A 26,567-nucleotide genomic window follows, 5' to 3' on the forward strand; every position below is an offset into this window, starting at 1 on the left:
ACTATGATGTAATAAGATGGATTAGTGGCAGTTATATTGATGAGGTCTACAAGATTAGGTAGTGTCTTAAGCCAATCTCTTTCAAGATATAAAAGAGAGAAGTGAGTATAGAGACATGGGGAGCTCATACCACCAAGAAAGCAGGGCTGGGAGCAGAGTGCGTCCTTCGGACCTGAGGTTCCTGCGCTGAGATGCTCCCAGACCAGGGGAAGACTGATGCCAAGGACCTTGCTCCAGAGCCGACAGACAGAGAAAGCCTTTCGCTGGAGCTGATGCCCTGAATTCGGACTTCTAGCCTACTGGACTGTGAGAGAATAGACTTGTCTTTGTTAAAGCCATCCACTTGTGGTATTTCTGTTATAGCAGCAGTAGGTGAGCAAGACACCAGCCAATGTAGCCACCAACCATCTGTCAGTGGAGGCTTTCCTGTTGCTTATGATGCTGAACAGGTTTCAGCGGTGCTTCCACGCTAAGGAAGAAAGGCCTGGTGATCTACTGAAAACCAGTCAATGAAAACCTTATGGGTCACAACGGTCCAATCTGCAATGATCAGTGGTCATGGGGATGGTGCAGGACGGGGCAGCATTTTGTGTGGTTGTGCATGAGGGTCGTACCTCAAGGCCACAAAAGCTAACGACTTCATAGGTCCTTCTGAGGATTAAATTAGTTAATACACATAAAGGATTTGGAACCGTGCCAGGCACATACTAAATGTTCAATACATGTTAGTTATTATTCCAGTAAACTTGTTGCAGGCCCTGAGGTAAGTCCCTAGAAAATACCAGAAATTCTGAAGCGGCTTTACAGCCGAGGGGCCACATTCTGGTTGAGAACTACCTCTCAGGCCATCACGGACACAGGACCTATGCGCGGACCGGCCAAGCCTCAATAAAAAACACTCCTCCGCTCACCTCTCCCTGACCACCCCCGGCCGGCTCTTTCCCGTCAAGATTGAGGTGGGGGGGTAACTGGGGACACCTGAGGAAAGACCTGCTAAGTCTAGGTCATGGAGACAACTTTTCTGACCGGATGTGAGGGTGGTCCACTAGAAGCAGGAGGGATGGACTCCTTGACTCTCCAGCTGCCCACAGCACCTTCCCTGAGGTGAGGCCACTAGGTGGCCTCGGGGCTGGCGCGGGCCCAGCCGCCCCGGCTCACGGAGGTGAGGGACGATCCCAGAGGGAAGCGCGCGCGAGCCCGGGGGCGGGCCGGGTCTGGAAGGGGCGTGACCAATTCAGGAGGCCCCGCCTACCCGCCCGCCGGGCTGGAGCCTGGAGCGGACGTGCCCGCCTGACGCACTTCGGCGCCGCAGCCAATCGAGAAGCGCGGAGCAAGTTCAAATAAAGACGGCGGGTGAACATGGCGTCTTTTCCTGGGTCTGGGTGGTGATCAGCCTCTGTTCTGCTCCGAAGATGTGGCGGGTGAAAAAACTGGACCTCAGTGCGTCGGCTTCGCCGCAGCCGGTGAGCAGAAGAGTCTCGGAGAGAGAGAACTGGGCTAGGGCTACTAGGGCGGGAACGCTGGCAGAGCCTTGTGTCCTGGATAGCTGGGTCAAGGCTGGGAGTGGAGGGGGGCGTGTGCAAGTCGTTCGTCCTGCCGCTTCAGCGGGACTGGTGACGGAGCCTACTCTTTCTCATCGCCTGAGGCTTCTAAGGGAGGGAGGGCAGCTAGGCTGGCAGAACCCGTGCTTTCTCACACTTGCTTTCTTTCTCAGGGAAAACCAGCTATGAGAACTCCCCTTCGAGAGCTTAACCTGCAGCCTGGTGCCCTCACCAGCTCTGGTAAAGGCCCCCCTGTGCACTCCTCACTCACCCCATCACTGCGCAAGCTGACGCTACAGGTGAGAGTCACCGGGACAATTTCGCATTTGGGCTGTTTGCCCAGGCCGAGAGCTCAAAGGAACACAGGTCCCGGGTTGGAACGTAATTAATAACGATAATGAAGTTTTCTACCTCAGTGACATCCATTTACAGCTATTCAGGCCAACAGAGAGGTGCCCTAGGGTGGTTAAAGGAAATTCACTGAGAACCTAAACCTCTATTTAGCTGTTAGTTTTTATCACCTCTTCCAAACTACTGAGAAATACTTTCAGCCTGGTTAGTGGTCTCCCTCTTACATAAGCTGGAGAGTTGACCTGCTGCAGCAGTGAAACGATATCCATTTACTCCTCGAGGTAGTCAAATGTTCTGCGGTCAAGTTACATACCACGGGAAATTAGAGTACTTGAACTACCTGATTTTAGCCCCTTGCAGAATTGCCCTCAGTGAGATGTGCTTTTGTCAAAGGTCTTGAGAGAAGTAGCCGTGTACAAACTACTTTTTACTTACTTTAAAAACTTTTCATGGAATGAAATTTACCCCTTTATAAGATCCCTAAGGAACCCTGGTGGTGCAGTGGTTAAGAGCACCGCTGCTAACTGAAAGGTTGGAGTTCAAAACCACCAGCCACTCTAAGGCAGAAAGATGTGGCAGTCAGCTTCTGTAAAGATTACACAGCCTTGGAAACCTTATGGGCAATTCTGCTTTGTCCAATAGGGAAGCTATGAGTCAGAATCAACTTGATGTCAACAGGTTATAAGGCTCCTTGCAGAAATTTCATTTAGAACTCATTGCCTGGGAAGATGGTCTTTACAGAGAAATCGTGTAAGTACCCTTTTCCCTTTCTGATAATGAGAACTATGTAGTTTATCATATTTCCCCTCTTGCTGTAGTTTCTAGAAAGCTCAGGATCAAATCTGATGATCAGGTATTGTTGTTATTGCTTGGTGCCGTTGAGTTGGTTCTGACTTGTAGACAGAGACCCTAGAAGACAGAGTAGAACTGCCCCATAGGGTTTACAAGGAGCGGCTGGTAGATTTGAACTGCTGACCTTTTGCTTAGCAGCTGAGCTCTTAGCCCCTACACAATCAGGCATAGCTACTGTTAATCCCTGAAATTGGAAGATTTGCCTCCTTTTTCTTCTTTGACCATGACTTCATATTTCAGTATTCCATTAACTTGATCTGTCTATCCTTTTCATGCAGTCTGAATTATTTTTGGAAGGAAATGGGGTATAAATACAGTAGATTAGAGGAAGGAAGAAGAATATATAAAAGCAGATGACAACCTGCATGTTTTAGTTTCTTAATGTTGCTATAACAAATATAGTACTGGTATAAAGTGGGTGGCTTTAATGAACAGAAATTTATTTTCTCAGTTTGGAAAGCTAAAAGTCTGAATTCGGGTTGCTGGCTCTAGGGGAAGTCTCGCGCTTTGTCTGCTCTGGGGGAAAATCCTTATCTCTTTCAGCTTCTCTTCCTTGGTTCCTTGGTAATCTCTACATGGTATCAATCTTTCTCCATTTGTGCTTCCTTCTGTGCCTAATGTGCTCTTTTTATATCTCAAAAGTGATTGGTTTAAGACATGCCCTACACTGGACATGGCCTCATTAACATGACAAAGAAAATCCTATTCCCAAATGGGATTACATCCACAGATAAAGGGATTAGGATTTATAACACATTTTCAGGGGACACAGTTCAATCCATAACATTCCACCCTTTGCCCTCCCACAAATTCATGTCCTTTCCACTTGCAAAACACATTCCCCCATCACATCATCCCAAAAGTCTTATTCTATTCCAGCATCAACTCCAAAACCATATCTTCTGGATCATCTAAATCAAGTATGGGTGAGACTTTGGGTGTGTTCTATCTGGGGTAAAACTCCTCAGTGGACTTATGAAACCTAGAATACAAGTTATCTACTCCTAAAGTACAATAGTGGAACAAACACAGGGTAGACATTTCCATTTACAAATGGGAGAAATTGAAGGGAAAGAAGGGCTCATGGGCACCAAGCAACTCCAAAACCCAGCAGAACAGATTACATTAGCTGTCAAGGCTTGAAAATAATCCTGTGTTCTCCGGGATCATTTGGGCAAGGGCCCTGCCCTCCAGACTTTGGGTATTGGCCACACTTTCTATATCCTGGGTGGAGGCCCCTTATCCTGGAGCTAGCTCCACCTTCCTGGACCACCGGAACAGCAACTCTGGTCCCTCGGCTTTGGGCAGCCCCATTCTCCTAGTCCATCTGAGTGGTGACTCCACCTTCCTGAACTGAGATGTGGAGACTGGACTCTTTGAAACCTAGGAGGCTGTAGCTCCACCCTTTGAAACCAAGGCAGTCCTCCTTTCTATAATTCTTCCAACAGCTCTGCCTGTATCTGAACCACTCCAGAGATGGTCCTTTTCTTTTTTTGGAGGACAACAAATATTTGCAACCAAGTAGCTCCACTGGGCTATTTCCTGCCTGTATAATTTCAAGAGCCAGACACCTTTCCTTCGTTTTGTCCTGTCTCTGTCCCCTTCAGTTTAAGCTGATGGGTGTTCTGTTGTGGTAGTCAGAGGCTTAATTTCTTTAACAAAAGATTGTGTAGCCATGTCCTTGGTGAAATTTCTAGGACATGTGTCCTTAGTTTGTACAACAGAGTTTTCCGAATCTTTAAATTCTCTTTTCATTTTACACAATAACCAGTTCATTTTTAAATCCATCTCTTTCCTCTCGCATTTTACTGTAAGTGGCAAGGAGAAACCACTCTTATGATCTTGCTTAGAAGTCTCTTCAGCCAAAATCCAGTTCATCACAAGTTCTACCTTCCTCCAAACATTTGAACATAATTCAGACAAGTTCTTTGCCACTACAAAAAAAGCATCACCCTTTCTCCATTGTCCAATCACACATGCATCATTTCCTTTTAAAGCCTCACCAGAAGCACTATTAATGTCCACATCTCTAGCAACATTCTGTCGATAGCTCCGTATGTATTCTCCAAGACAATAGAGACTTTCTCTGTATCTCTCTCACTTTCTCCTGAGCCCTCGCCAGAATGGCCTTTGATATCCATGATTCTACCAACAGTTCCTTTGAGGCAATCTAGGCTTTTGGGCACCTTAAAACTCCTCGATTACCCAACTCCAAAACCAATTCCACATTTTAGGTACCTGTTAGAGCAGCACCCTTCTCTTTGTACCAAATTCTGTCTAGTTTCTTAGTGCTACTATAACAGAAATACAGTGCTGCTATTATATATATATATATGTGTGTGTGTGTGTGTGTATACACACACATTTGTTGTTAGGTGCTGTTAAGTCACTTCCGACTCACAGCAACCCCATGTACAACAGAACGAAGCACTGTATAGTCCTGTGCCATCCTCACAATCGTTCCTGTGCTTGAGCCCGTTGTTGCAGTCACTGTGTCAATCCTTCTTGTTGAGTGTCTTCCTCTCTTTCACTGACCCTCTGTCAAGCATAATGTCCTTCTTCAGGGACTGATCCCTCCCGATAACATGTCTAAAGTACCTGAGATGAAGTCTCGGCATCCTTGCTTCTAAGGAGTATTTTGGCTATACTTCTTCCAAGACAGATATGTTCCTCCTTCTGGCAGTCCATGGTAGATTCAATATTCTTTGCCAACACCATAATTCAAAGGCATCAATTCTTTGGTCTTCCTTATTCGTTACCCAGCTTTCACATGCATATGATGCAGTTGAAAATACTGTGGCTTGGATCAGGTGCACCTTAGTCCTCAAAGTGACATCTTTGCTTTTTAACACTTTAAAGAGGTCTTTTGCAGCAGATTTGCCCAATGCAATGCATCGTTTAATTTCTTGACTGCTGCTTCCATGGGCGTTGTTATGGGTACAAGTAAAATGAAATCCTTAACAACTTCAGTCTTTTCTCCATTTATCATGATGTTGCTTATTGGTCTAGTTGTGAGGATTTTTGTTTTCTTTATGTTGAGATGTAATCCATATCAAAGGCTGTAGTCTTTGGTCTTCATCAGTAAGTGCTTCAAGTCTTCTTTGCTTTCAGCGAGCAACGTTGTGTCATCTGCATATCACAGGTTGTTAATGAGCCTTCCTCCAATCCTGATGCCCTGTTCTTCTTCATATAGTCCAGCTTCTTGGATTATTTGCTCAGCATATAGATTGAGTAAGTATGGTGAAAGGATACAACCCTGACACATGCCTTTCCTTATTTTAAACCATGTAAAATATCCCCTTGCTTTGTTTGAACAACTGCCTCTTGGTCAATGTACAGGTTGCTCATGAACACAGTCAAGTGTTCTGTGTGTGTGTGCTGCTATATATATATTTATATGCACATACATCTATGTTATAATACTTTTTTATTAAGGTACTTTTTTTACCCAAGTGCAATCCTTTTTTTCTTTCTTCTTTTTTTTTTTTTTTTTTTTTGCTTAAGTCCATCTTTCCTCTCCCTTTTGCCCTCTGGAACCAATCCCTCCCACACATTCCCTGTTCTTCCCAAGTAGCCAACCCATTTTGACAACTTGGTATTTATCCTTCCATATTTTTCTTTGTGTTCTTTTAATAATATGCAAACCCTGAGAGTATGGCCCCTGGATACCCTTTTAATTGAGTACTGAAGTCACTCCCGAGGTTCACCCTTCAGCCAAAGATTAGACAGACCCATAAAATAAAACATAACTAAACGGTACACCAGCTCAGGATCAAGGACGGGAAGGCAGGAGGGGACAGGAAAGTCGGTAACAGGGAACCCAAGGTTGAGAAGGGGAGAGTATTGACATGTCATGGGTTGGCAACTGATGTCACAATATGTGTATTAATTGTTTAATGAGAAATAATTTGGTCTGTAAACCTTCATCTAAAGAACAATAAAAAAATATGTAAACATGCATAGTTATTTTAAGAATAGGATCACATTATATACATTTCTCTGCATTTAGCTAGTTTATAATTTTCTTTTGATTTTTGTCTTTAATACAAAAATGATCTAGAAGTAGTTCTTAATTTCCAAGTGTTTAAAGATTTTTTTTTCGTCACCTTTTAATTAATTTTCTTGTATTGTGATCAGATTGTAACCTGTTTCTTTGTGGCCAAATACAGGATGAATTTTTCTAAGTGTTCCGTGAACATATGAACAAAAGAGTATTTAATGTCCCAAGGGTGTTGGATTCTATTTATATGTATCAACAGATAGTTAATTATTCTGTTCTTACCTGTTTTTTTAGTCTGCCAACTCTGTTGCATTTTTTTTTTTTGATAATTTTTATTGTGCTTTAAGTGAAAGTTTACAAATCAAGTCAGTCTCTCACACAAAAACCCATATACACCTTGCTACACACTCCCAATTACTCTCCCCCTAATGAGACAGCCCACTCTCTCCTTTCGTGTCCGTTTCTCCAGCTTCTAATCCCCTCCACCCTCTCATCTCCCCTCCAGGCAGGAGATGCCAACATAGTCTCAAGTGTCCACCTGATCCAAGAAGCTCACTCCCCACCAGCATCCCTCTCCAACCCATTGTCCAGTCCAAGCCATGTCTGAAGAGTTGGCTTCAGGAATGGTTCCTGTCCTGGGCCAACAGAAGGTCTGGGGGCCATGACCACAGGGGTCCTTCCAGTCTCAGTCAGACCATTAAGTCTGGTCTTATGAGAATTTGGAGTCTGCATCCCACTGCTCTCCTGCTCCCTCAGGGATTCTCTGTTGTGTTCCCTGTCAGGGCAATCATTGGTTGTAGCCGGGCACCATCTAGTTCTTCTGGTCTCAGGATGATGTAGTTGCTGGTTCATGTGTCCCTTTCTGTCTCTTGGGCTCATAATCGCCTTGTGTCCTTGGTGTTCTTCATTCTCCTTTGATCCAGGTGTGTTGAGACCAATTGATGCATCTTAGATGGCTGCTTTCTAGCGTTTAAGACCCCAGACGCCACTCTTCAAAGTGGGATGCAGAGTGTTTTCTTAATAGATTTTATTATGCCAATTGACTTAGATGTCCCCTGAAACCATGGTCCCCAGATCCCTGCCCCTGCTATTCTGGCCTTCGAAGCATTCAGTTTATTCAGGAAACTTCTTTGCTTTTGGTTTAGTCCAATTGTGCTGACCTCCCCTGTATTGTGTGCTGTCTTTCCCTTCAGCTAAAGTAGTTCTTATCTACTATCTAATTAGTGAATGCCCCTCTCTCACCCTCCCTCCCTTCCCCCTCTCGTAACCACGAAAGAATGTTTTCTTCTCAGTTTAAACTATTTCTCAAATTCTTGTAATAGTGGTCTTGTACAATATTTATCCTTTTGCGACTGACTAATTTCACTCAGCATAATGCCTTCCAGGTTCCTCCGTGTTATGAAATGTTTCACAGATTCCTTACTGTTCTTTATCGATGCGTAGTATTCCATTGTGTGAATATACCATCATTTATTTATCCATTCATCCGTTGATGGGCACCTTGGTTGCTTCCACGTTTTTGCTATTGTAAACAATGCTGCAATAAACATGGGAGTGCATATATCTGTTTGTGTAAAGGCTCTTATTTCTCTAGGATATATTCCAAGGAGTGGCATTGCTGGATCATATGGTAGTTCTATTTCTAACTTTTTAAGGAAGCGCCAAATCGATTTCCAAAGTGGTTGTAACATTTGACATTCCCACCAGCAGTGTATAAGTGTTCCAATCTCTCCACAACCTCTCCAACATTTATTATTTTGTGTTTTTTGGATTAATGCCAGCCTTGTTGGAGTGAGATGAAATCTCATTGTAGTTTTGATCTGCATTTCTCTAATGGCTAATGATCGTGAACATTTCCTCATGTATCTGTTAGCTGCCTGAATGTCTTCTTTAGTGAAGTGTCTATTCATATCTTTTGCCCATTTTTTAATTGGGTTATTTGTCTTTTTGCAGTTGAGTTTTTGCAGTATCATGTAGATTTTAGAGATCAGGCGGTGATCAGAAATGTCATAGCTAAAAACTTTTTCCCAGTCTGTAGGTAGTCTTGTTACTCTTTTGGTGAAGACTTTGGATGAGCATACACGTTTGATTTTTAGGAGCTCCCAGTTATCTAGTTTTTCTTCTGCATTCTTTATAATGTTTTCTATACTGTTTATGCCATGTATTAGGGCTCCTAACGTTGTCTCTATTTTTTCTTCCATGATCTTTATTGTTTTAGATTTTATATTTAGGTCTTTGATCCATTTTGAGTTAAGTGTTTGTGCATGGCTTGAGGTATGGGTCTTATTTCATTTGTCCAGTTATGCCAGCACCATTTGTTAAAAAGACTGTCTTTCCCCCATTTAACTGTTTTGGGGCCTTTGTCAAATATCAGCTGCTCATATGTGGATGGATTTATGTCTGGATTCTCAATTCTGTTCCGTTGGTCCATGTATCTGTTGTTGTACCAGTACAAGGCTGTTTTGACTACTGTGGCGGTATAATAGGTTCCAAAATCAGGTAAAGTAAGGCCTCCCACTTTGTTTTTCTTTTTCAGTAATGCCTTATTTATCTGGGGCCTCTTTCCTTTGCATATGAAGTTGTTGATTTGTTTCTCCATCTCATTAAAGAATGCCATTGTGATTTGGATCGGAATTACATTAAATGTATAGATCGCTTTTGGTAGAATAGACATTTTCACTGTTAAGTCTTCCTATCCACGCAGCTCTGTTGAATTTTGAGAGAGGTGTTTTAAGGTAATTTTTTGAAAAGGAATAAATAGAAACTTTTTAAACATGGCAAAATTTTTTTGAAGTTCAGCTTTTGCATTTCTAGTAGTCTTTATTATGTACATTTAGCTTCTAGGTTGTTTAGTGCATACTGATTTCTGTTTTTTTTGTATAATATGACTTTAATTTGTCTTTTATCATAATAGTGCTATAACCTTAAGCTCTACGTTGTCTGATATTAATATTGCTGCCTCTGCTTTCTTTGTGTTTGCCCGGTATCTCTTTGTCAATCCCTTTATTCTTTCCTTTAGCACGTAAAATTTTTTAAATTAAAATAAAATATGTAAAACCTAAAAGCTTAACAAATCAGTATAAAGCACACACCCAAAGTACCCAACACCTAGGTCAATAAATAGGATAGTGTCAGAAGTCCTTCTCATGACAGACCCATCTCCCCCAAAGATAACTACTTTTCTAACTATTATAGTAATCACTTCCTTCCTTCATAGTTTTACTACCTATATTTTTATCTTAAAACAGAATTTTGGTCTGCTTTTAAATGCCATGCAAATGGTATTGTACAGTATGTATTATGTCTGGCTTCTTTAGCTCAACCTTAAGTTTTTAAATTTCATCTGTAGCTGTAAATGAGAAATTTCAAATTTAATGTAAGTTTTTGTGTGTGTGTGTGTGTGTGTGTGTGTAATTGGTCTTTCTGTCTAAAGCTTCAAAAATAGTTGTTTTCTTTATAGCTGAGAAATTTTTATCATTATGTGTCTAGACATGTATCATGTCTTGTCATTCCTGCTTAGAATGAGCCATTTTAATATGCAGACTCAGGTCTTTCTTGACCGTGGGGAAACTTTCTCCTAATATTTGTTTAATCAGTACCTCATCTGTATTTGTTCTCTTTTCTTCCGGAACAGCTTTTTTTTTTTTTTTGTGGCATAAAATATTTTTGTGTATAAAATATACACAACAAAACATTCTCCAGTTCAACAATTTCTGTTTGTATTCCTGGAACTTCTTTTATTCACATGTTAGGTTTCCCGGATTTATCATCTAATTCTCTTAGCTTTTTACCTCAGATGTACATTTCTTTGTATTTTTGCCTTTGCTTTAAGATATTTCTTCCACTTGATCTTTCAGGCTAGTGATTCCAGTCTCAACTCTGACCATCCTCTTTCAATTTACTTTACTGAAATTTTCAGATTAAAATTAATGTTTATTATTTCCAGAGAGCCTTTTTGGGGGTATATGTTGTATTTGAATCTTCTTAAGTACTCACATTTTTTCCTTCTTTTGGTTCAAATGGCCATCTGTGTCTTCCAGCAGTTCTGTTTTGTTAGGGTCTATCTTTTTTAACTATCTTAGGATTTGTTCTTTCTCTGGCTGCTGTATCCACTTAAAAAACAAAACAAAACCCAAACTAAACCCTTTGCCGTTGAGTTGATTCCGACTTATAGCGACCCTATAGGTCAGCCTTAACAATTCTGGCTCATAGTGACCCTGTAGGGCAGAGTAGAACTGCCCCATAGGGTTTCCAAGGATCAGCTGGTGGATTTGAACTGTCGACCATTTGGTTAGCAGCTTGAGCTCTTAACCACTTTGCCACCAGGGCTCACTTAAATACATTAATATTTTCCTTTTCTCGCTCGTTGAGTCTCAGGTCCAGCCAGTGGAGTACCTTAAGTGGCAGCAATCCTGCAAGTGGTAGAAGGTACAGTGGTCTCTGTCCTTGTGAACCAGCAGTAAGTAGGTTTTTAGTCCATTGTCAGGACACCAGGAGGAAGTCTCTATTCTTCAGTCTCCTCTGCTATAAAGACTAGAGCTCTTCAAGTCCCAAGGGTTTAATAGATTTAACCCACGCGTTCAGAATGCCCTCAGCTCTTGGGGGCAAGGGAGACTAGGTCCCTGGCATAGGCTGATGGTACCCTTTCTCCCTGGGGTCCATGGATCTCTGTAGGCCAAGTGCTGTCTAGGATCTACCACATTCCAATCATTGTCCCAGAGTTCTGTGACTCTGGTCGCCAAATTCTTATTTGTTCCATAAGAAAATTTTGTACCAGCTCTAGATTCTGGCAGAGCTTGAGCCTTCACTCACATCCTACAGATCCCTCCCCGCTGTTCCCCTAAAGTGGGTTTGAGTTAGGAATGGAGGAGAGCTGGAACACATTCAAGCTACCATCTCCCTATGATATGGACAGATTATCTCAGTCTTGTTTATGCTGTAGGCTGGTTCCCTTAGAAGTGCCCAAAATGGTTTACCAGCTTTTCTTCCCTTCCTGTTGGGTCTCTGTAGTAAGCAGCAAGGACTAGCTAAATTCTTACCTAAACAGAAAAAATGAGAATGCATACCTTTTTTGAAGTTGGACGGTGTCATTATCCTGCATCCATAATTGTATGTTGGGAACTCAAGTTGACTGCCTTAGTCAACTACTTGTGTTTCCTTTTGCAGAAAAGCAGCAACAACTCATCTCCATTGGATTTTATCAGTACCAAGAGAACAGACTCCCCTTCAGAACTATTCAGCTCTCCCTCAAAGTGGCTGGAAGCTTGTCAGCATGAATCAGATGAGCAGCTCCAAGCTCAGTTGCCCAAAACCAACTCTACTCCCAAAACATCTGAGGAAGCAGTAGACCCGCTGGACAACTATCTGGTTAAAACCATGGTCCTTGTACCTTCTCCAGTGGGGCAGCAGCAAGACATTACACTTGAAGAAGCCCCTTTAGATGCCATGGAAGAGACAAACAGCATCTGTCTAGGTGAGCCTTCGAGGCCAGGAGATCTGGTGAAAGAGGGGGTGGCACCCTGCACAGAAGATAGCTTTTCAGAAGTTTTTGCTACTGTGCCTGAAAAACCTTCATTTCAGTATTCTCCGTGCAGTCTTTTGAAGTCTCCACCAAATCCCTGTCCTGAGCAGCAACTGTACGGTCCCAAGGAAAGCCTGAGAGACAGTGGCACCGAGGCTGTGCCTGAGAACTTAGTTCCTTCTGAAAGTAATACCCCCTTGCCCTCCTTCACGCTCTGGCTTTCTCCTTCAACTGATTTGGAAGCAGATTTCCCTGTCAATCATGTGGACCCAGGGGAAGAAACTGGAGAGCACAGAGCTGTAGAGGAAGGAGAAATGAGCTTTCCAACTCTCCCTGAGGAGGTTGAATTGGAAGATCAAGTGCTTGTCTCAGCTATGGAAGATATTCTGTCCCCATGCCTGATATCAAATCCAGTAGAAATGGAATCCCAGGCAGCTCCAGGCCCAGCAGTAGAAGATGCTGGTATGATTCTCGTGTCTGACACAGGGCCCTGGATGTCCCCACTGGCTTGGTTGGAAAAAGGTGTAAATACCTCAGTCATGCTGGAAAATCTCCGCCAGAGCTTATCACTCCCTTCTGTGCTTAGAGATGCTGCGATTGGCACTTCCCCCTTCTCTGCTTGCTCGGTGGGAACTTGGTTTACTCCCCCAGCGGTACAGGAAAAGAGTACAAACACATCCCAGAAAGGCCTGGTGGGCTCTAAGGACAGTACTTCTGAGACAGAGCATCTCCTGTGGGGGTAAGTGTCCTGAAATCTTTGTGCCTCCTGGGGTCTGTTGCTTTAAACCTGTCACACCCTCACGTTCTTTTCTTCCTGCTGCAGCCGTCCTCCAGATCTGACTGCTTTGTCTCGACATGACCTGGAAGAGAACCTGCTGAGCTCTCTTGTCATTTTGGAGATTCTCTCTCGCCAGCTGCAGGAATGGAAGAGTCAGCTGGCTGTCCCTCACCCAGGAGCTCAGGACAGCAGCACACAGACTAATGACTCCCCTAGTGGGGTAAGAAGGTTCCTCCCGAAGCTTAGAGAATCCCAGTGGTACCTCTCTCTTAGAGTGTAAGCTGCCAGAGGGTAAAGGGGACTCTTACTCTAGGCTCCTTCTTAGAAGAGATTGTATGTAGAAGCTAAGGAGCTGGAAAATCCCTTACAGCTGTAGGTACTCACTACACCACTGTAGGTGCTCACTACGCCACTGTAGGTGCTCACTACACCACTGGGGGGCGTCAAGACTTTCCAAGGGGAATACAGGCAAGGAAACTTTTTTTTTTTAATAATTTATTTTGTTGTTGAGAATATACACAGCAGAACATATACCAATTCAACAATTTCTCTATGTACAATTTAGTGACATTGATTACATTCTTCAAGTAGTACAACCATTCCAGGAAAGTTTTAAAGGAATCAGTTTCTAGATCTTCATCTTCCAAATTTACTCTTTGCTAAATTTCTTCTCTTCTACTTCTCCATTCTCAATTGCCCTTTCCCACTTTACTAAAGGACAGCATACTTACCACCTGTCCTGAACCTTACAATTGCCTTGGGATACCAGTCAAAGAACAATAGGAAACATGCAATTCATGCACATGTTGACAAAGCAAATAGTTATATAACATCTTTTTTGCATGTTTTCAACATAGTTGAAAGAAGACTTTATGTCAGTGGATTGTTAAAAATTTTTGATGATAGTTCACAATGTGATTTTTGGCATATACCTCCAAAGGAGTTTCTAGAATTGAATCACATGCCTGCTTTCCCTTCTTCCATTCCTGCTTATTCCCATGATTATATGTGAACAAGATTTCTCAATACTTATATCTGTAAGAATGAAAAATAGGCATAGAATTGTTGCTTGACCTGAAGTGCAATAAACCTTGTCTTATTCTAGGAATTATAGTAGTCCCTGGACATATGAACTATCGAAGGGAGAGAAGCTCCATCCATTTTGTTAACAGATGATTCCCCCAAATATATCATTGGGCATGCTTATGATTTTACTAAAAATTTTAATATTATTACAAGGGTTAATATACAATTGATGAAAATATTTTTCCATCCAAATAAATTTAAATTTAAATTTATATATACATTTGTTGTTGCAGAGATGTATGATAGGGTGGTTAATCAAAGAATTGAAAGTATAAGAATGTATTACATTAGGATAAAAATCTATGAGGAATAAAAATACAGGTTGAAAGAGAAAAAGGATTGGTATAAAATTTTTGACTATTAAAGAAGAACTTGTTCTTTTTTTTTTTTGAAGGTATCAAATCATTTTGGTGTATGTGGTATTTATGCCATTGGATATAAATAAGAGTGATTTAAAATTTTTATTTCAAACTGTTGATATTTATAATATACTGGGAATTACATTATCTGCAGTGATTTAAACTTGAAGGTGTTTAGTCTCTCAAAATTATGGTAAGGATGTAAGAGGAAAAAAGTTTAAAGGCCATTATTTTAGAGGACTCTAGCTGTGACAACGCAGGCCTAGAAAAGAAGGGAATGGTATCAGCAGAAGGAATCGAGAGCCTCAGTGTTGAGGCTATTTAGGTAATAGGCGGCTGCTGCTAAGGATGAGATGCGCCCAAGTTGCCAAGGATCTCTTTTGGGTTAACAGTATTCTCAAAGTAATGACTTTACCTCTTGCCAGAAATCTTGGAATCCACAGACTCCTCATTTCTCTAGCTGCTCAGTTTCTCTCCCGTGTTTCCTTATTTTTGTATCCTTCCCCCTTGTCCTTGACCTTGTTCCCTATCCCTGAAACTGCCTTGTACCCTCTTTGGCTGAAGCTTGTCAGATCCCTTTGGAGGCCACTGGAACAGAACCAAAGGGGGTAAATGACGTCACCTTCAGCCATTCCCCATCACTGCGCCATGTCCTTGCATTTGGCTGCTTTGTCACCCTAATCTCATCACCCGCCTGAATGCCCAGCTCTGAACACTATGTGGGCCCTGTCCAGTGCTCATGGGGTACTGTGTGCCTTACTGCACGATGAGGCAGGGAGTGATGACTGCTTTACTGGGGAAGGGAGTGATAGGGGCTCTCAGAGAAATGAACACCAAGAGATCTGAGGGAGCTATGATTCTGCCTCCTTAAATCCAGGCTGCTGCAGCATCGTGACTCAGCACTGCTGCTTCAGCAGGCGCCGTTTCCCAGACGATGGCTGCCTTTAAGCACTGATGAAGGCTCTCCGCTTTTTCTCAGAACTTTAAAGTCTTTCCAGGGCTCCGCTGACTTTGAGATCATACTTGTCCACTCTGTGTGGCACACTGTTTTTATCTGGCCCAAGATCATGAACACATAAAGAATAAGAAAATACGAATAACTAATACTTGAGAAGGTTAACTTTACTGCAAAAAGATGGTAACATGTTATGCTTTTGCTTTTTTAAATAATGAGAAAAGAAATAAAAAACGATGAGCCATCTGTAAGATAGAATATTTTATAGTCATGAAAAAGTATATTTATGAAGAGTTTTTAATATCACGGAAAAATAAGTTTAACATAAATTCATGGTTTTTGAAGAAAGGAAATCAGAGTTCAAATAACTTCCAAGAGGATTTGAGGTGAGTTAAAATGCCAGCAGAAGTTAAAAATGGGTGGTACGCCACTTAGCTAGCTCTCCTAAAGCAGGCTATTCCAATGAGGTAAGCAAATATAAATTTAGGTCTAAACAATAATATCAATATAATACAATTAAGTAATAAAAGCAGGACCCCAAATTTATATATTATCTCAATTGTGGTTTTCCTTAAGCATTACTGTATCTTATGAGATCTAAGACACCAAAATTAGAATTTATTGAATATGCTAATTTATTTCTAAATTAGCGGTCTACAACTTTGTGTTTTTTTTTCCTGATACCTCGGAGAAACAGTATACTCATCAGTTACGGGAAATCTCTGTAGTAAATCTCTAGTGGGCAGGTATATCTGAGTCTCTGGGGTGCATGCTATGCTTTGGGTTAAGAATCACTGCTTTAGGTGATGAAATTATTAATGATTTCTATTGCTTTTTTTATGCACTCCTGTATTTTCCAAATTTTGCAATGAACATGTATTATCTTTATGATTAGAAAAATCAAAATAATCATGATTATTTAAAAGAAGAAGTTTTTTACCTACTCCAGATTTTTTCCTGAGTTGGCTCATCTAGCCTGAGCCTTGCTCCTGTATTTAATAGGAAAGTCCCCTGTAGTTCAGGAGGTGGGAGGAAGGGAGGATGAAGTGCTGGTGGTGCATGTTGCCTCCTCAAAGAGAACAAATCTGCTTCTCTGGCTAGATAACTAAGAAACCTCAGCAACTTCAGAACTGCCAAGAGATTGGACGGGCTCTGCAGCAGGCCAGGAATGTCATGGTAAGTGTTGACTGGCCTTACACCACCACTGAGTCTCCTGTGAAGATCAAGAATGGAGGATCCTGGGTGGTGAGCAGATGGTGGAACTCAACCATGATAGTGAAAGGAGGCTTCCAAACCTTGTTAATGGATATCTCCTCCCTACTGGGAGCTTGAAAGTAGAGTCACTGACTTTCTTCCCCTGTATTCCCGCTTGCTTCCTGCTTAGTGGTTTTATTTGATCTAGTCTAGTCATCTTTCCCTCTACAGCAATCATGGGTGTTGGTCTCTAAAGATGTGACCTCCTTGCTCCACCTGTCCATGTTGCACTTAGAAGAAGATAAAACTACTGTAAGTCAGGAGGTAAGCAGTGTGAAGATGAGGGTAGAGGCTCCTGGTGGGACTGAAAGCCAAAAAAAAAAAAAAAACAGACACAGCATTGGATTGTTATCTTGTAGTCTCAGCGTGTAGAAGCCTTGGTCTCCTGCTGTTGTGATGTGTTGAAGAAATCGAAGGCAAAGGTCCAGAGCCTCAAAGCAGAGAGGGAGGAGGCAAGGCAAAAAGAGGAAATGGCCCTCAGAGGCAAGGATGCGGTAAGGTGCCAGGCTTTTTTTTTTTTTTTTTTATTTTGTTGCCATTTTTCTTTTTTTTTTATAGTGGTAAAATATATATAACATAAAATTTATCATTTTAACCACTTTTAAGTGGATTTTAACAGGATTTTACTGGTACAATCCAGTAGTGTTAAGTACATTCACAATGTTGTGTAATCATTACCACCATCTACTTCCAGAATATTTTCATCATGCCAAACAGAAACTCTGTACCTGTTAAGCACTAACTCCCCATTATCCTCGCCCCCAGATTGGTAACCACTAATCTACTTTCCGTCTCTCTGAATTTGCCTACTCTAGATTCCTAATGGAGTCCTGGTAGTGCAGTGCTTCAGAGCTTGTCTGCTAACCAAAAGTTGGCAGTTTGAATCTACCAGCTGCTCCTTGGAAACCCTATGGGGCAGTTCTACTCTGTCCTATAGGGTTGCTGTGAGTCGGAATTGACTTGACGGCAATGGGTTTGGCTTGGTTTTTTTTTTTTTAGATACCTAATATAAGTGGACTCATATAGTATTTGTCCTTTTGTGCCTGATTCTTTCACTTAGCACATTGTTTTCAAGGTTCCTCCATGTGGTAGCATGTATCAGAATTTCAGGCCTTTTTACAGTTGAGTGGTATTCTGTTGTCTGTAGTACTACAGGTACTAGGCTTTTGTTCCTGGATGTGAGCAGTGCTCTTTCCAGTGTGTTATGAGTCAGAATTGACTCAACGGCAGTGGGCTTTCAGTGTTTTTGGTACTCAAGGTCTCCACTTTGTGGCAGGTTCCTTTGGGAACACAAATTCACTTAAGACACAGATGGGTAGCTTCAGAACTGCCTGCCCTGGGGACGGAAATAAAGAACTGAACTATCAGAGTGGTGGGTAGTTACGGCTTTTTGTGCTGTTTCTCTCCCTTGCCAACTCTGTCCTTGTAACCTCTTCCCTAAACAGACAGAGACTGTGCTAGAGGCTTTCTGTGCACATGCCAGCCAGCGAATCAGCCAGCTGGAACAGGACCTGGCATCCATGCGGGAGTTCAGAGTTCTGCTGAATGAGGCCCAGGCCCAGCTGGTAATTTGAGGGCATTCTCTTTCCTGGAGTCCACACTGACACACCAGGAGGATGGTCCCATACTCCCACAATGTTGTATCTGGTGGCAGTTCTTCCATAGCAATCCTTCTCCTGTAGGTACGGCTTCATGCAGAGCAAGAAGAGCTGGCTCAGCAGACAGTGAGTCTTACCTCTACTTTGCAACAGGACTGGATATCCATGCAGCTAGATGTGAGTATTTGGGGCCATCATACCACTCCCTTACTCACAGCCAGCTCTGTTAGGAGCCCTGGCACAAGTGTGCTCTACTGACCTGCTTGCTTCCCCCGGTAGTATGTAACATGGACAGCTTTGCTGAGTCAGTCTCGACAACTCATGGAGAAACTTGCAGCCAAGAGCAAGGAGGCCCTGCAGGAACGTGATGCTGCAATTGAGGAAAAGCAGAAGGTACAAACCAGGAGTGGGGTCTGCTTAGGCCTGGTTTCCTCCTTCTGGTTGCAGAAGGCCTTTCTAATGAGTACTATCATTTGCCTCTTGCCTTAAACCCTTTTTCTTTTCACTCTGTAGGTTTGGAGACCAGCCAGATCCTTTCCCTGTAAGATGGACATGGGCCTAGTTGTTTTCTTTGCCCTTCTGTGCCTTCTTTACTTCAACAACTTTTCTCCTGCCTACTTTTTTTCTGAGGCTCAGCCTTATTTGCTCTGATGTTGCTGCCCAGGGGCAAAGTGGTTTGCTGTATTGTCCAGAAAGAGAAGCTGCACTGAATCCTGGGACTCTTGATTCAGGAGGAACTGTGTGAGGAAAACTGTTTTTTCCTCCTAGGTTTCCAGGGAGCTGGAACAAGTCTCTACTCATTTAGAGGACTGTAAAGGCCAAATAGAACAACTGGAGTTGGAAAACATCTGTCTAGCAGCAGGTGAGTGTGTGTGTAAGCCCTGCTAAGGTTGGGGTGTGGCAGTAGAGCAAGGAAGTGCTCTGGAACACTTCCTTTGGAGGAGAACTGTGGGAAGGTTCTGGCCTGGCAACCTCACAGTGTCATTAGGAACTTTTGGCCTAGATCTCCAGGCTCAGGTGCAGATTCTGGCTAGCAAGGAGAGCCAGCTAAAAGAGCTACAGGGTCAGCATGCCCACTGTACCCAGGACCTGGCCACGAAGGATGACTTGCTCTGCCAGCTCACCCAGAGCAGCGAGGAGCAGGCTGCTCGGTGAGTTCCTATCAGGTTATGGTGGCAGGGGGCGCTCAGGATGTAGAACCAAATGGGATCTGATAGAAAGTCTCTGGCAGATGGGAAAAAGAAGAGATGGCACTAAAACAAACACAGGCAGAGCTGCAGCAGCAACAGGCTGTCCTGAGCAAGGAGGTCCAGGACCTGAAGGAGACCCTGGAGGTAAGGTATATGGTTGGGGCAAGGGAGCTGGTTGACTTCAGGAGTGGTATTGAGTGAGATTTGAGACTGTGGACTAGAAAAAGCCTCTGTCCTTGGGGCTCTAAAATTCCCCACTTGGACCAGTTTTTGCCCCTTTCTTCTCTTGTTCCTTCCCTTCCCTCTCCTGTCTTCCCAGTTTGCAGACCAAGAGAATCAGGTTGCTCACCTGGAGCTGGGCCAGGTTGAGAGTCAGTTGAAAACCACGCTGGAAGTGCTCCGGGAGCGCAGCCTACAGTGTGAGGACCTCAAGGACACTGTTGAGAACCTGAAGTAAGATCTACCTTTCTGTGCTTCCTTCTCAGCACATATCTTTCCCAGGAACATTCTAAATGCCAAAGTCTCCAAGAAGGGAATTGCGACGACAGAGCCCAAGAGCCTTTTGTTTATCTCTCTGAATGGTGCTCTGTGTGGGGATTTGGGAGAGGCATTCAGAGAAGGGAACTTGGTCCCTGGCTATCTTCCCTCTTTCTTGTTTCAGGGCTAAACTGGCTAGCATTGTAGCAGAGAGCCAGAGGCGAGACCTGGAGAAGACACGCCAGTATTCCCACGAGCTAGGGGTGCTGACTGAGCAACTACAGAGCCTGGCCCTCTTCCTACAGAAAAAGCTAAAGGAGAAGGTAGATTTCTGGGATTCCTTCTCTTCCCTTCCCGTTGTACCTTCATTGTATAGAATGGCCTTCCTAAAACACTATTCTTATTCCCTCTCTGTGACCTTCAGTGGCCTACAGACCTCTTCAGCCTGTCACTCAAGACTTTCTTCGTCTGTCTCCTCCTTCCTTATTATGAACCCTTTACTCCAACCAGACAGTCTATACGCAACACACATCTCATCTTCATTCACACCCAGACCCAAGCTGTTACTACATCCGTTCTCCTCTATCTTTAAACTGGAAATACCTTTTTCTTTCCTATTAAAATCCTCTCTAGTTCACCTTCTTCTGTGAGAGCAGCTGAGCCCCTGCCAAGGCTTGGGGTGTGACAATAAAGGCAGGAAGTACTCTGGAGCACTTGCTTTGGAGCGGAAGCGTGGGGACTCTGATCTCTTCTTTTGCCATATTCCTTACAAACTTATTCTCCTTTTGTACTTGTAGTAATTTTCCTTGGAATTTTATTTTTGGAATTAATTTTCCTTAGAATCAACTAGACTATGTTTAAAGAAAATAGAAATTTAGCCTTGCAGCTTTGACTCCCCGACAGTGTATAAAAAAACAGTGTATGCTAAACAATAAACGGTTGATATCTTACAGGATAGAGTTAATTTGCTTATTTAATAGTTAAAGGTACAACTAGGAAATCTGAAATATGGCATGCTTATGGTCTGCACTTTTTCCCTACTTAAGTGCTGAGCACAGGAAATGCCAAAGAATTGACAGTGTAGCAGGGAAGACAGACAGATGTAAACTTGTCATCTTGAATTGTGATCATGATAGAGGTCTGCATGGGTCACTGGGAACACAGAGAAAGGAGTATCAGTTCTACCTTTGAGAGTTAGGATGTCTTCTCAAAGCAGCTGACCCTTGGGCAGGGTTTTGAGGTTAAGTACAAGTTGGCAGAGTTGAGGTGGGCATATAGGGAGGCCCACCAGGGAGTGGTGTATGAAAGTCATAGAGGCACTATGTGTACCCTTTTTGTACTGTCTACTTTGTTGCAAGACCTGGGTTAAGTGCTGGGACTACAGGGTGAACAAGGCTAGGCTCCGCTCACATGGAATGTGGCAAGTTTGAAGAATGGGAAGTAAAAAAAAAAAACAACGCATTGCCGTCAAGTTGATTCTGTCTCATAGCGAGCCTACAGGACAGAGTAGAACTGCCCCACAGGGTTTCCAAGGCTCTCAATCTCTATGGAAGCAGACTGCCACATCTTTTCTGCCATAGAGCAACTGGTAGGTTTGAAGCACCAACCTTTCGGTTAACAGCCGAGTGCTTAACCAATAGGGCTCCTGAATGGGAAGTAGCCCTTTATAACCGGAGTGTAGGAGCTGTATGAGGCAAGACAGGAGGCCAGATTTTGAAGGGTCTTGTAATTCATGCTAGAGTGGCTATAGGAAGTCACTGAAGGATTTTAATTGGGTGAGCAATTTAATCAGAGGAACATTTAGGAAAGAACTCTGAGAATATGGAGATTGAGATTTAAAGGAATAATAACGGAAGAGGGAAGAACAGTTGTAAAAGTGATAAAGGCTAGAACTAATGGCAATTATAGAGGGAGTAGAGGAGGGGAAGAGTTAGATGGATTCAATATATATTTAGGAGGTAGAAGTAATAGAACCTGGTGACCAATTTGATTTGGAGTAAGGCAGAGGAGTTAATATTGCCCTACATTGCTGGAAAGATGGGGATACTCCTCTAGAATTGGGGTCAGCAAACTTTTCTCATAAAGGGCCATATAGTAAATATTTTCAGCTTTGCAGGCTATATGGTCTCTGTCTCAATTAATTAGCTCTGCCTTTATAGCTCAAGAGCAGCCATACCATGCCATAGATGATATGTAAATGAGTGGGCATGGCTGTGTTCCAAAAAAGCTTTATTTACAACACCCCCCCCCAAAAAAAAAACACAGGTGGCAAATTAGATTTTATCTGCAGGCTGCAATTTGCTGGCCCCTGCTCTAGGATAGTAAATACAAGAAGAGGAACAGATTTTTGGTGGAGTGGGACAGGAAAGGTGGTGAGTTCAGCTTTGTACATACTGAGTTTGAGGTGACTATGGAACATTCACAGGAGCCCTGGTGGTCCAATGGTTAAGCACTCAGCTGCTAACTGAATGGTTGGTGGTTCAAACCCCCCAGCCGCTCTGCAGGAGAAAGCCGAGGCCGTTTCCTTCTGTAAAGAAATCTTGGAAACCCTCTGGGGAAGTTCTGCTCTGTCCTATAGGGTTCCTATGAGTTGGAATCAACTGGATGGCAACAAGTTTGTTTTTTTGTTTTTGATGGGACATTCTGCTAGAATTTTTACAGGCAGTTAAGCTTTGGGAAAAGAATCTAGTTGAGAAAAAGATTGAGGACTCATTCATGTGTAAGTGAAAGTGAAATGGATGTTTTTGTGGAGCACCCTGGCTGAGGCCACCCAGGGAGTGGAGGAGAGTGAAAAGAGGGCCAAGGACGGAACCCAGGGGAGCCCAGCAGTCAAGGCAGGACCTGTGGATAGACAGAAGAAGTAGCCAGAACGGTATAAGGCAGGCATACCTATGAGGGAGAGAGAATCATGCCTTGGAAATTAAGAAAAGGAAGTTTCTAAAAGAACATGGTCATCAATCTTAAAGAGGTCAAGTAAAATAAGAACTGAAATATGTCCACTGCATTTGAAAGTAAGGATGCCATTGGTGACCCATATGACAGGAATTTTGGTGGAATGGCAGGGCAGAAGGCTGATTGTAGTGAGCTGAGGGGTAAGTAGGTGGTGAGAATTATAGGCATTACGTGTAGGCTTTTTTTTTTTTTTCCTTTAAATTAAAGGGAAGGAGAAAAGACAGCTAAAAGGGGATTTAAAGTAGGAAGATGTTTTTTTTAATTGTTGTTTTAGTGAAACAGACTTAAGAATATAAACATGTTCAGAGAAAGGAGCTAATGGAGAAGTTGAAGATAAGGACGGGAGGTAATAGAACAGCATTCTGGAGGAGATGGCTGGTGTGTTCAAGGAAATCACTATCCCTGAAGAACAGCTGCTAATTTTTTTTTCCTTGGCCTTAGGCTGAACCAGAACCCCTGCCGATGAACATAGCTTGTGCTCCTGCCCAGGAACACCCTCCGCCCAGTAACACCACCTTCTTGGGAAGCGTCTTGACACCAATGGCAGATGAAGGTTAAAGGCCCTGGGATTTGGGGGTGGGAAATTGTGACCCAGCTCCTGATATCTTCGGCTGTTGAAGATGCTCACCAACAAACCTGCCTGTCTCTCCCTGGTTTCTATTGTGGCAGGCCCTTGACTGGGTCACTAGGAAGGCCTTCTACCATCATTGATTTTTGTTTTAGAGCCAGAGGCAGCTCCTGTGCCCTTGCTTGGAAGTGACAAGAGTGCTTTCACCCGAGTAGTATCCATGGTTTCCCTTCAGCCTACAGGTTAGGATGGGCTCCAGGGATCCTACCTCATTTCTAGAAAATCTGGTGGTGATGAGTAAAGGCTAAAGCAGTAAAATGTGCTTTGCTCTAAAAACCTCAATTCTACTTGGGCTCATTTTATTTCTGCCTTTTGGGACCTGTAATGTTCCGGACACTCAAATGCTATGGGTGGGGGACACAGATAAGAGTTGTGGAATGATGGCTATATAGTCCTTTCTTCCAGAGCTGAAGGGCTCTACCTCTGTCTAAAACTTTCTCTTTTAGAGACCCCACATGTGGAGAAGAGCCTGGCAGAAATGCGTACTATGACTCTTGAGCTTGAGAGCCTGTGTTCCCTGCTGCAAGAGTCTAAAGAAGAAGCCGTTAGGACTCTGCATCAAAAAATGTGAGTGGGATGCAGTCTTGGTGAGAGAGGGCAGGTCAAACAAGACAAGTCCATATGTCAGAGGCCCAGCCAGTCCCTGAGAGGACAGCGGTAATGCTGAATTCTTCCTCCCCTTAGTTGTGATCTGCAGGACAGGCTGCAGGCCCAGGAAGATCAGCATCAGGAAGCCCAGAAGGCAAAGGAAGCAGACATAGAAAAGCTGAACCAGGCCTTGTGTTTGCGCTACAAGGTGAAGGAGAGGGCTTGGAAAAGGGGCAATAAAGAACTGGGGCAGCTCTACTGGCCCACTGGGAGCCATTTTCTCTCCAGGAATCTGGGTAGTGGGGATTTTCCAACCACTGTCCTAGTTTTACCCTTCCTGGGATCAGATATTTCACCTGTTTGGGAATCAGCTATGGGCTGACCCATCTCCCTAGGCAGACCGGGGAGAGAAGGCGGGAACTGTAGAACTCTCTCAACACAAATGTGCCTTGCCTGACTTAGCCCTAGGGGAAGAATTGGGGTGTTATCACGTGGTACCATCTGGGCTGAGCATGGGCCAGGTACTGTCTCCTGGTAAGGGCTGCAAAGAAGCCAGCTCTCTCTCAGTGCCTTTTCACTTTCCTTTCCCTCACAGAATGAAAAGGAGCTCCAGGAAGTGATACAGCAGCAAAACGAGAAGATCCTAGAACAGATAGACAAGAGTGGCGAGCTCATAGTACGTTTATCATGATGCCTGGCCCTGTGCCTTCTGTATCAGTGGTAGCCAGGCTCCCGAATATGGGAATTAGATCACCTGGTCCACCACATGGGATTACAAAGATGGTGAGGACCTTTGAGAATTACTGGCTTTCTCTCCATTCTCATCCCCAGAGCCTTCGAGAGGAGGTGGCCCAGCTTACCCGCTCACTTCGGCGTGCAGAGACAGAGACTAAGGTGCTCCAGGAGACCCTGGCGGGCCAGCTGGACCCTGACTGTCAGCACATGGCCACGGACTGGATCCAAGAGAAAGTGTGGCTTACCCAGGAGGTGACTGGTACCTGGAGGAAGCTGGGAATGCCTCAAGGGGCAAAGTGCTGTGTAGAGTTAACATAGGAGCTGCACAGCTGGTAGGGACCCTAGGCTGTGCCCTACTGATCTGGACATGTTTATAGGTGGACAAGCTGAGGGTGATGTTCCTGGAGATGAAAGATGAGAAAGCCAAACTCAGGGTCAAGTTCCAGAGCCATGTAAGAATTCTCGCCAGGGCTATTTCCCACTGGCACTAGCAAGTGCCTGTCATACTTTCCCTGCCCCACCAAGCTATGCTGTTCATTTAAGTGTAGAACTTATGGAACCTATTTGCTTTCTAGAGAAACATCCTGGAGGAGAACCTTCGACGCTCTGACAAGGAGTTAAAGAAATTAGATGACATTGTACAGCATATTTATGAGGTAAAGAGGGAGGGATTTGATATAACCAAGGTACTTGTTACAAGGCCTGACACTTGGAGTTACTGATGAGTGGTAGCTCCTGTTCTAGCGTGTGCTGACAGCTTGGCCTGACTCGCTGTTGCAGGCTTCTCTGTGGCCTCCACTCTCTCCCCTCGTAACTCAGTGGGTGCTTTCCGGTGGTGGAGGCCTTGGGCCTGTGGCCTTGAGCTGCCTCTTCTGTTTCTCTTCCCAGACTCTGCGGTCCATCCCAGAGGTGGTGAGGGGTTGCAAGGAGCTCCAGGAATTGCTGGAATTTCTAAGCTGAGTAACAGAAAGCTGGAACCTGCTTCACCCCCTTTTACCTGCAGCACCCCCTTTCCCCAACACCAGGACCAGTGGGCATAGAGCCACCTGTGTTTAGAAACTATTTAAATAAAGTGTAAATGTATTTCTTTAAGCTCACTAAATGATTTCTTGGGCAGTGGGGGGAATGAGGTCAGGAGAGGGGCAGCTGCCCCTCCTGCCAGGGCACCCTCCATGCATCCTCTCTACCACCGGCTGCACCCAGAGCCATGGCTGCCTGCCCCTCAATAGTCTGGGCACTGGAGTGCTTGTTCCTGGCTCAGGGTCAGGAGGAAAGAGAAAAGGCTTCATTCTCCTAACTCCCCTACCCTCCTGGGCTAGGACCTGGTGAATCAGGGGTGAGGACCAAAAGCTTAGGTCATTACTCCCAGCTCTGACCTCTGGCACTTTGCTGGTGCCACTCCCACCTACCCCATCTGTGGTAAAGGTTCAGGTTCACTTACTCCTTGACAGGACCGGGTTTATCCCCAAGAGCCGGCATGGCACCTGGCACATGGGAAAAGTGATTGTGGCAGAAATGAGGGCAAGCCCATTTCCTACCACCAGGGCCCCACCGGGGTGGGAGGGGGGCTCCGTCCTTAACACAGTCTCCAAGGTCCTGGCAGGCTAGTCACTCCACCTCTTCGCCCCGCCCCCGTGGGCGTGGCCTGGCCGCGAACTCCAGTCCTGAGAGGAGGCGTGGCCAAGAGAGGAGCTGCTGACCC

At 44.0% G+C, this 26,567-nt stretch overlaps 1 protein-coding gene across 1 annotated transcript; it reads left to right on the forward strand.

Annotated features, from left to right (window-relative positions):
• Positions 1-1,349: 1,349 nt before the first annotated feature.
• On the forward strand, positions 1,350-26,526 carry SPAG5 (sperm associated antigen 5). Its single transcript, XM_049860871.1, has 24 exons — positions 1,350-1,463; positions 1,715-1,840; positions 11,911-13,004; positions 13,089-13,263; positions 16,545-16,619; positions 16,869-16,961; positions 17,057-17,191; positions 18,143-18,262; positions 18,380-18,472; positions 18,575-18,688; positions 19,064-19,157; positions 19,299-19,446; positions 19,527-19,629; positions 19,805-19,938; positions 20,147-20,285; positions 23,356-23,467; positions 23,638-23,724; positions 23,989-24,109; positions 24,227-24,338; positions 24,726-24,806; positions 24,962-25,117; positions 25,243-25,317; positions 25,441-25,521; positions 25,754-26,526. Exons 1-24 carry the CDS (start codon positions 1,413-1,415, stop codon positions 25,823-25,825), a joined length of 3,591 nt encoding a protein of 1,196 aa, XP_049716828.1. The 5' UTR covers positions 1,350-1,412; the 3' UTR covers positions 25,826-26,526.
• The last annotated feature ends 41 nt before the right edge of the window (positions 26,527-26,567 follow it).

This window comes from Elephas maximus, chromosome 19, assembly GCF_024166365.1.
Source record: "Elephas maximus indicus isolate mEleMax1 chromosome 19, mEleMax1 primary haplotype, whole genome shotgun sequence".
Taxonomy (NCBI): Eukaryota; Metazoa; Chordata; class Mammalia; order Proboscidea; family Elephantidae; genus Elephas; species Elephas maximus.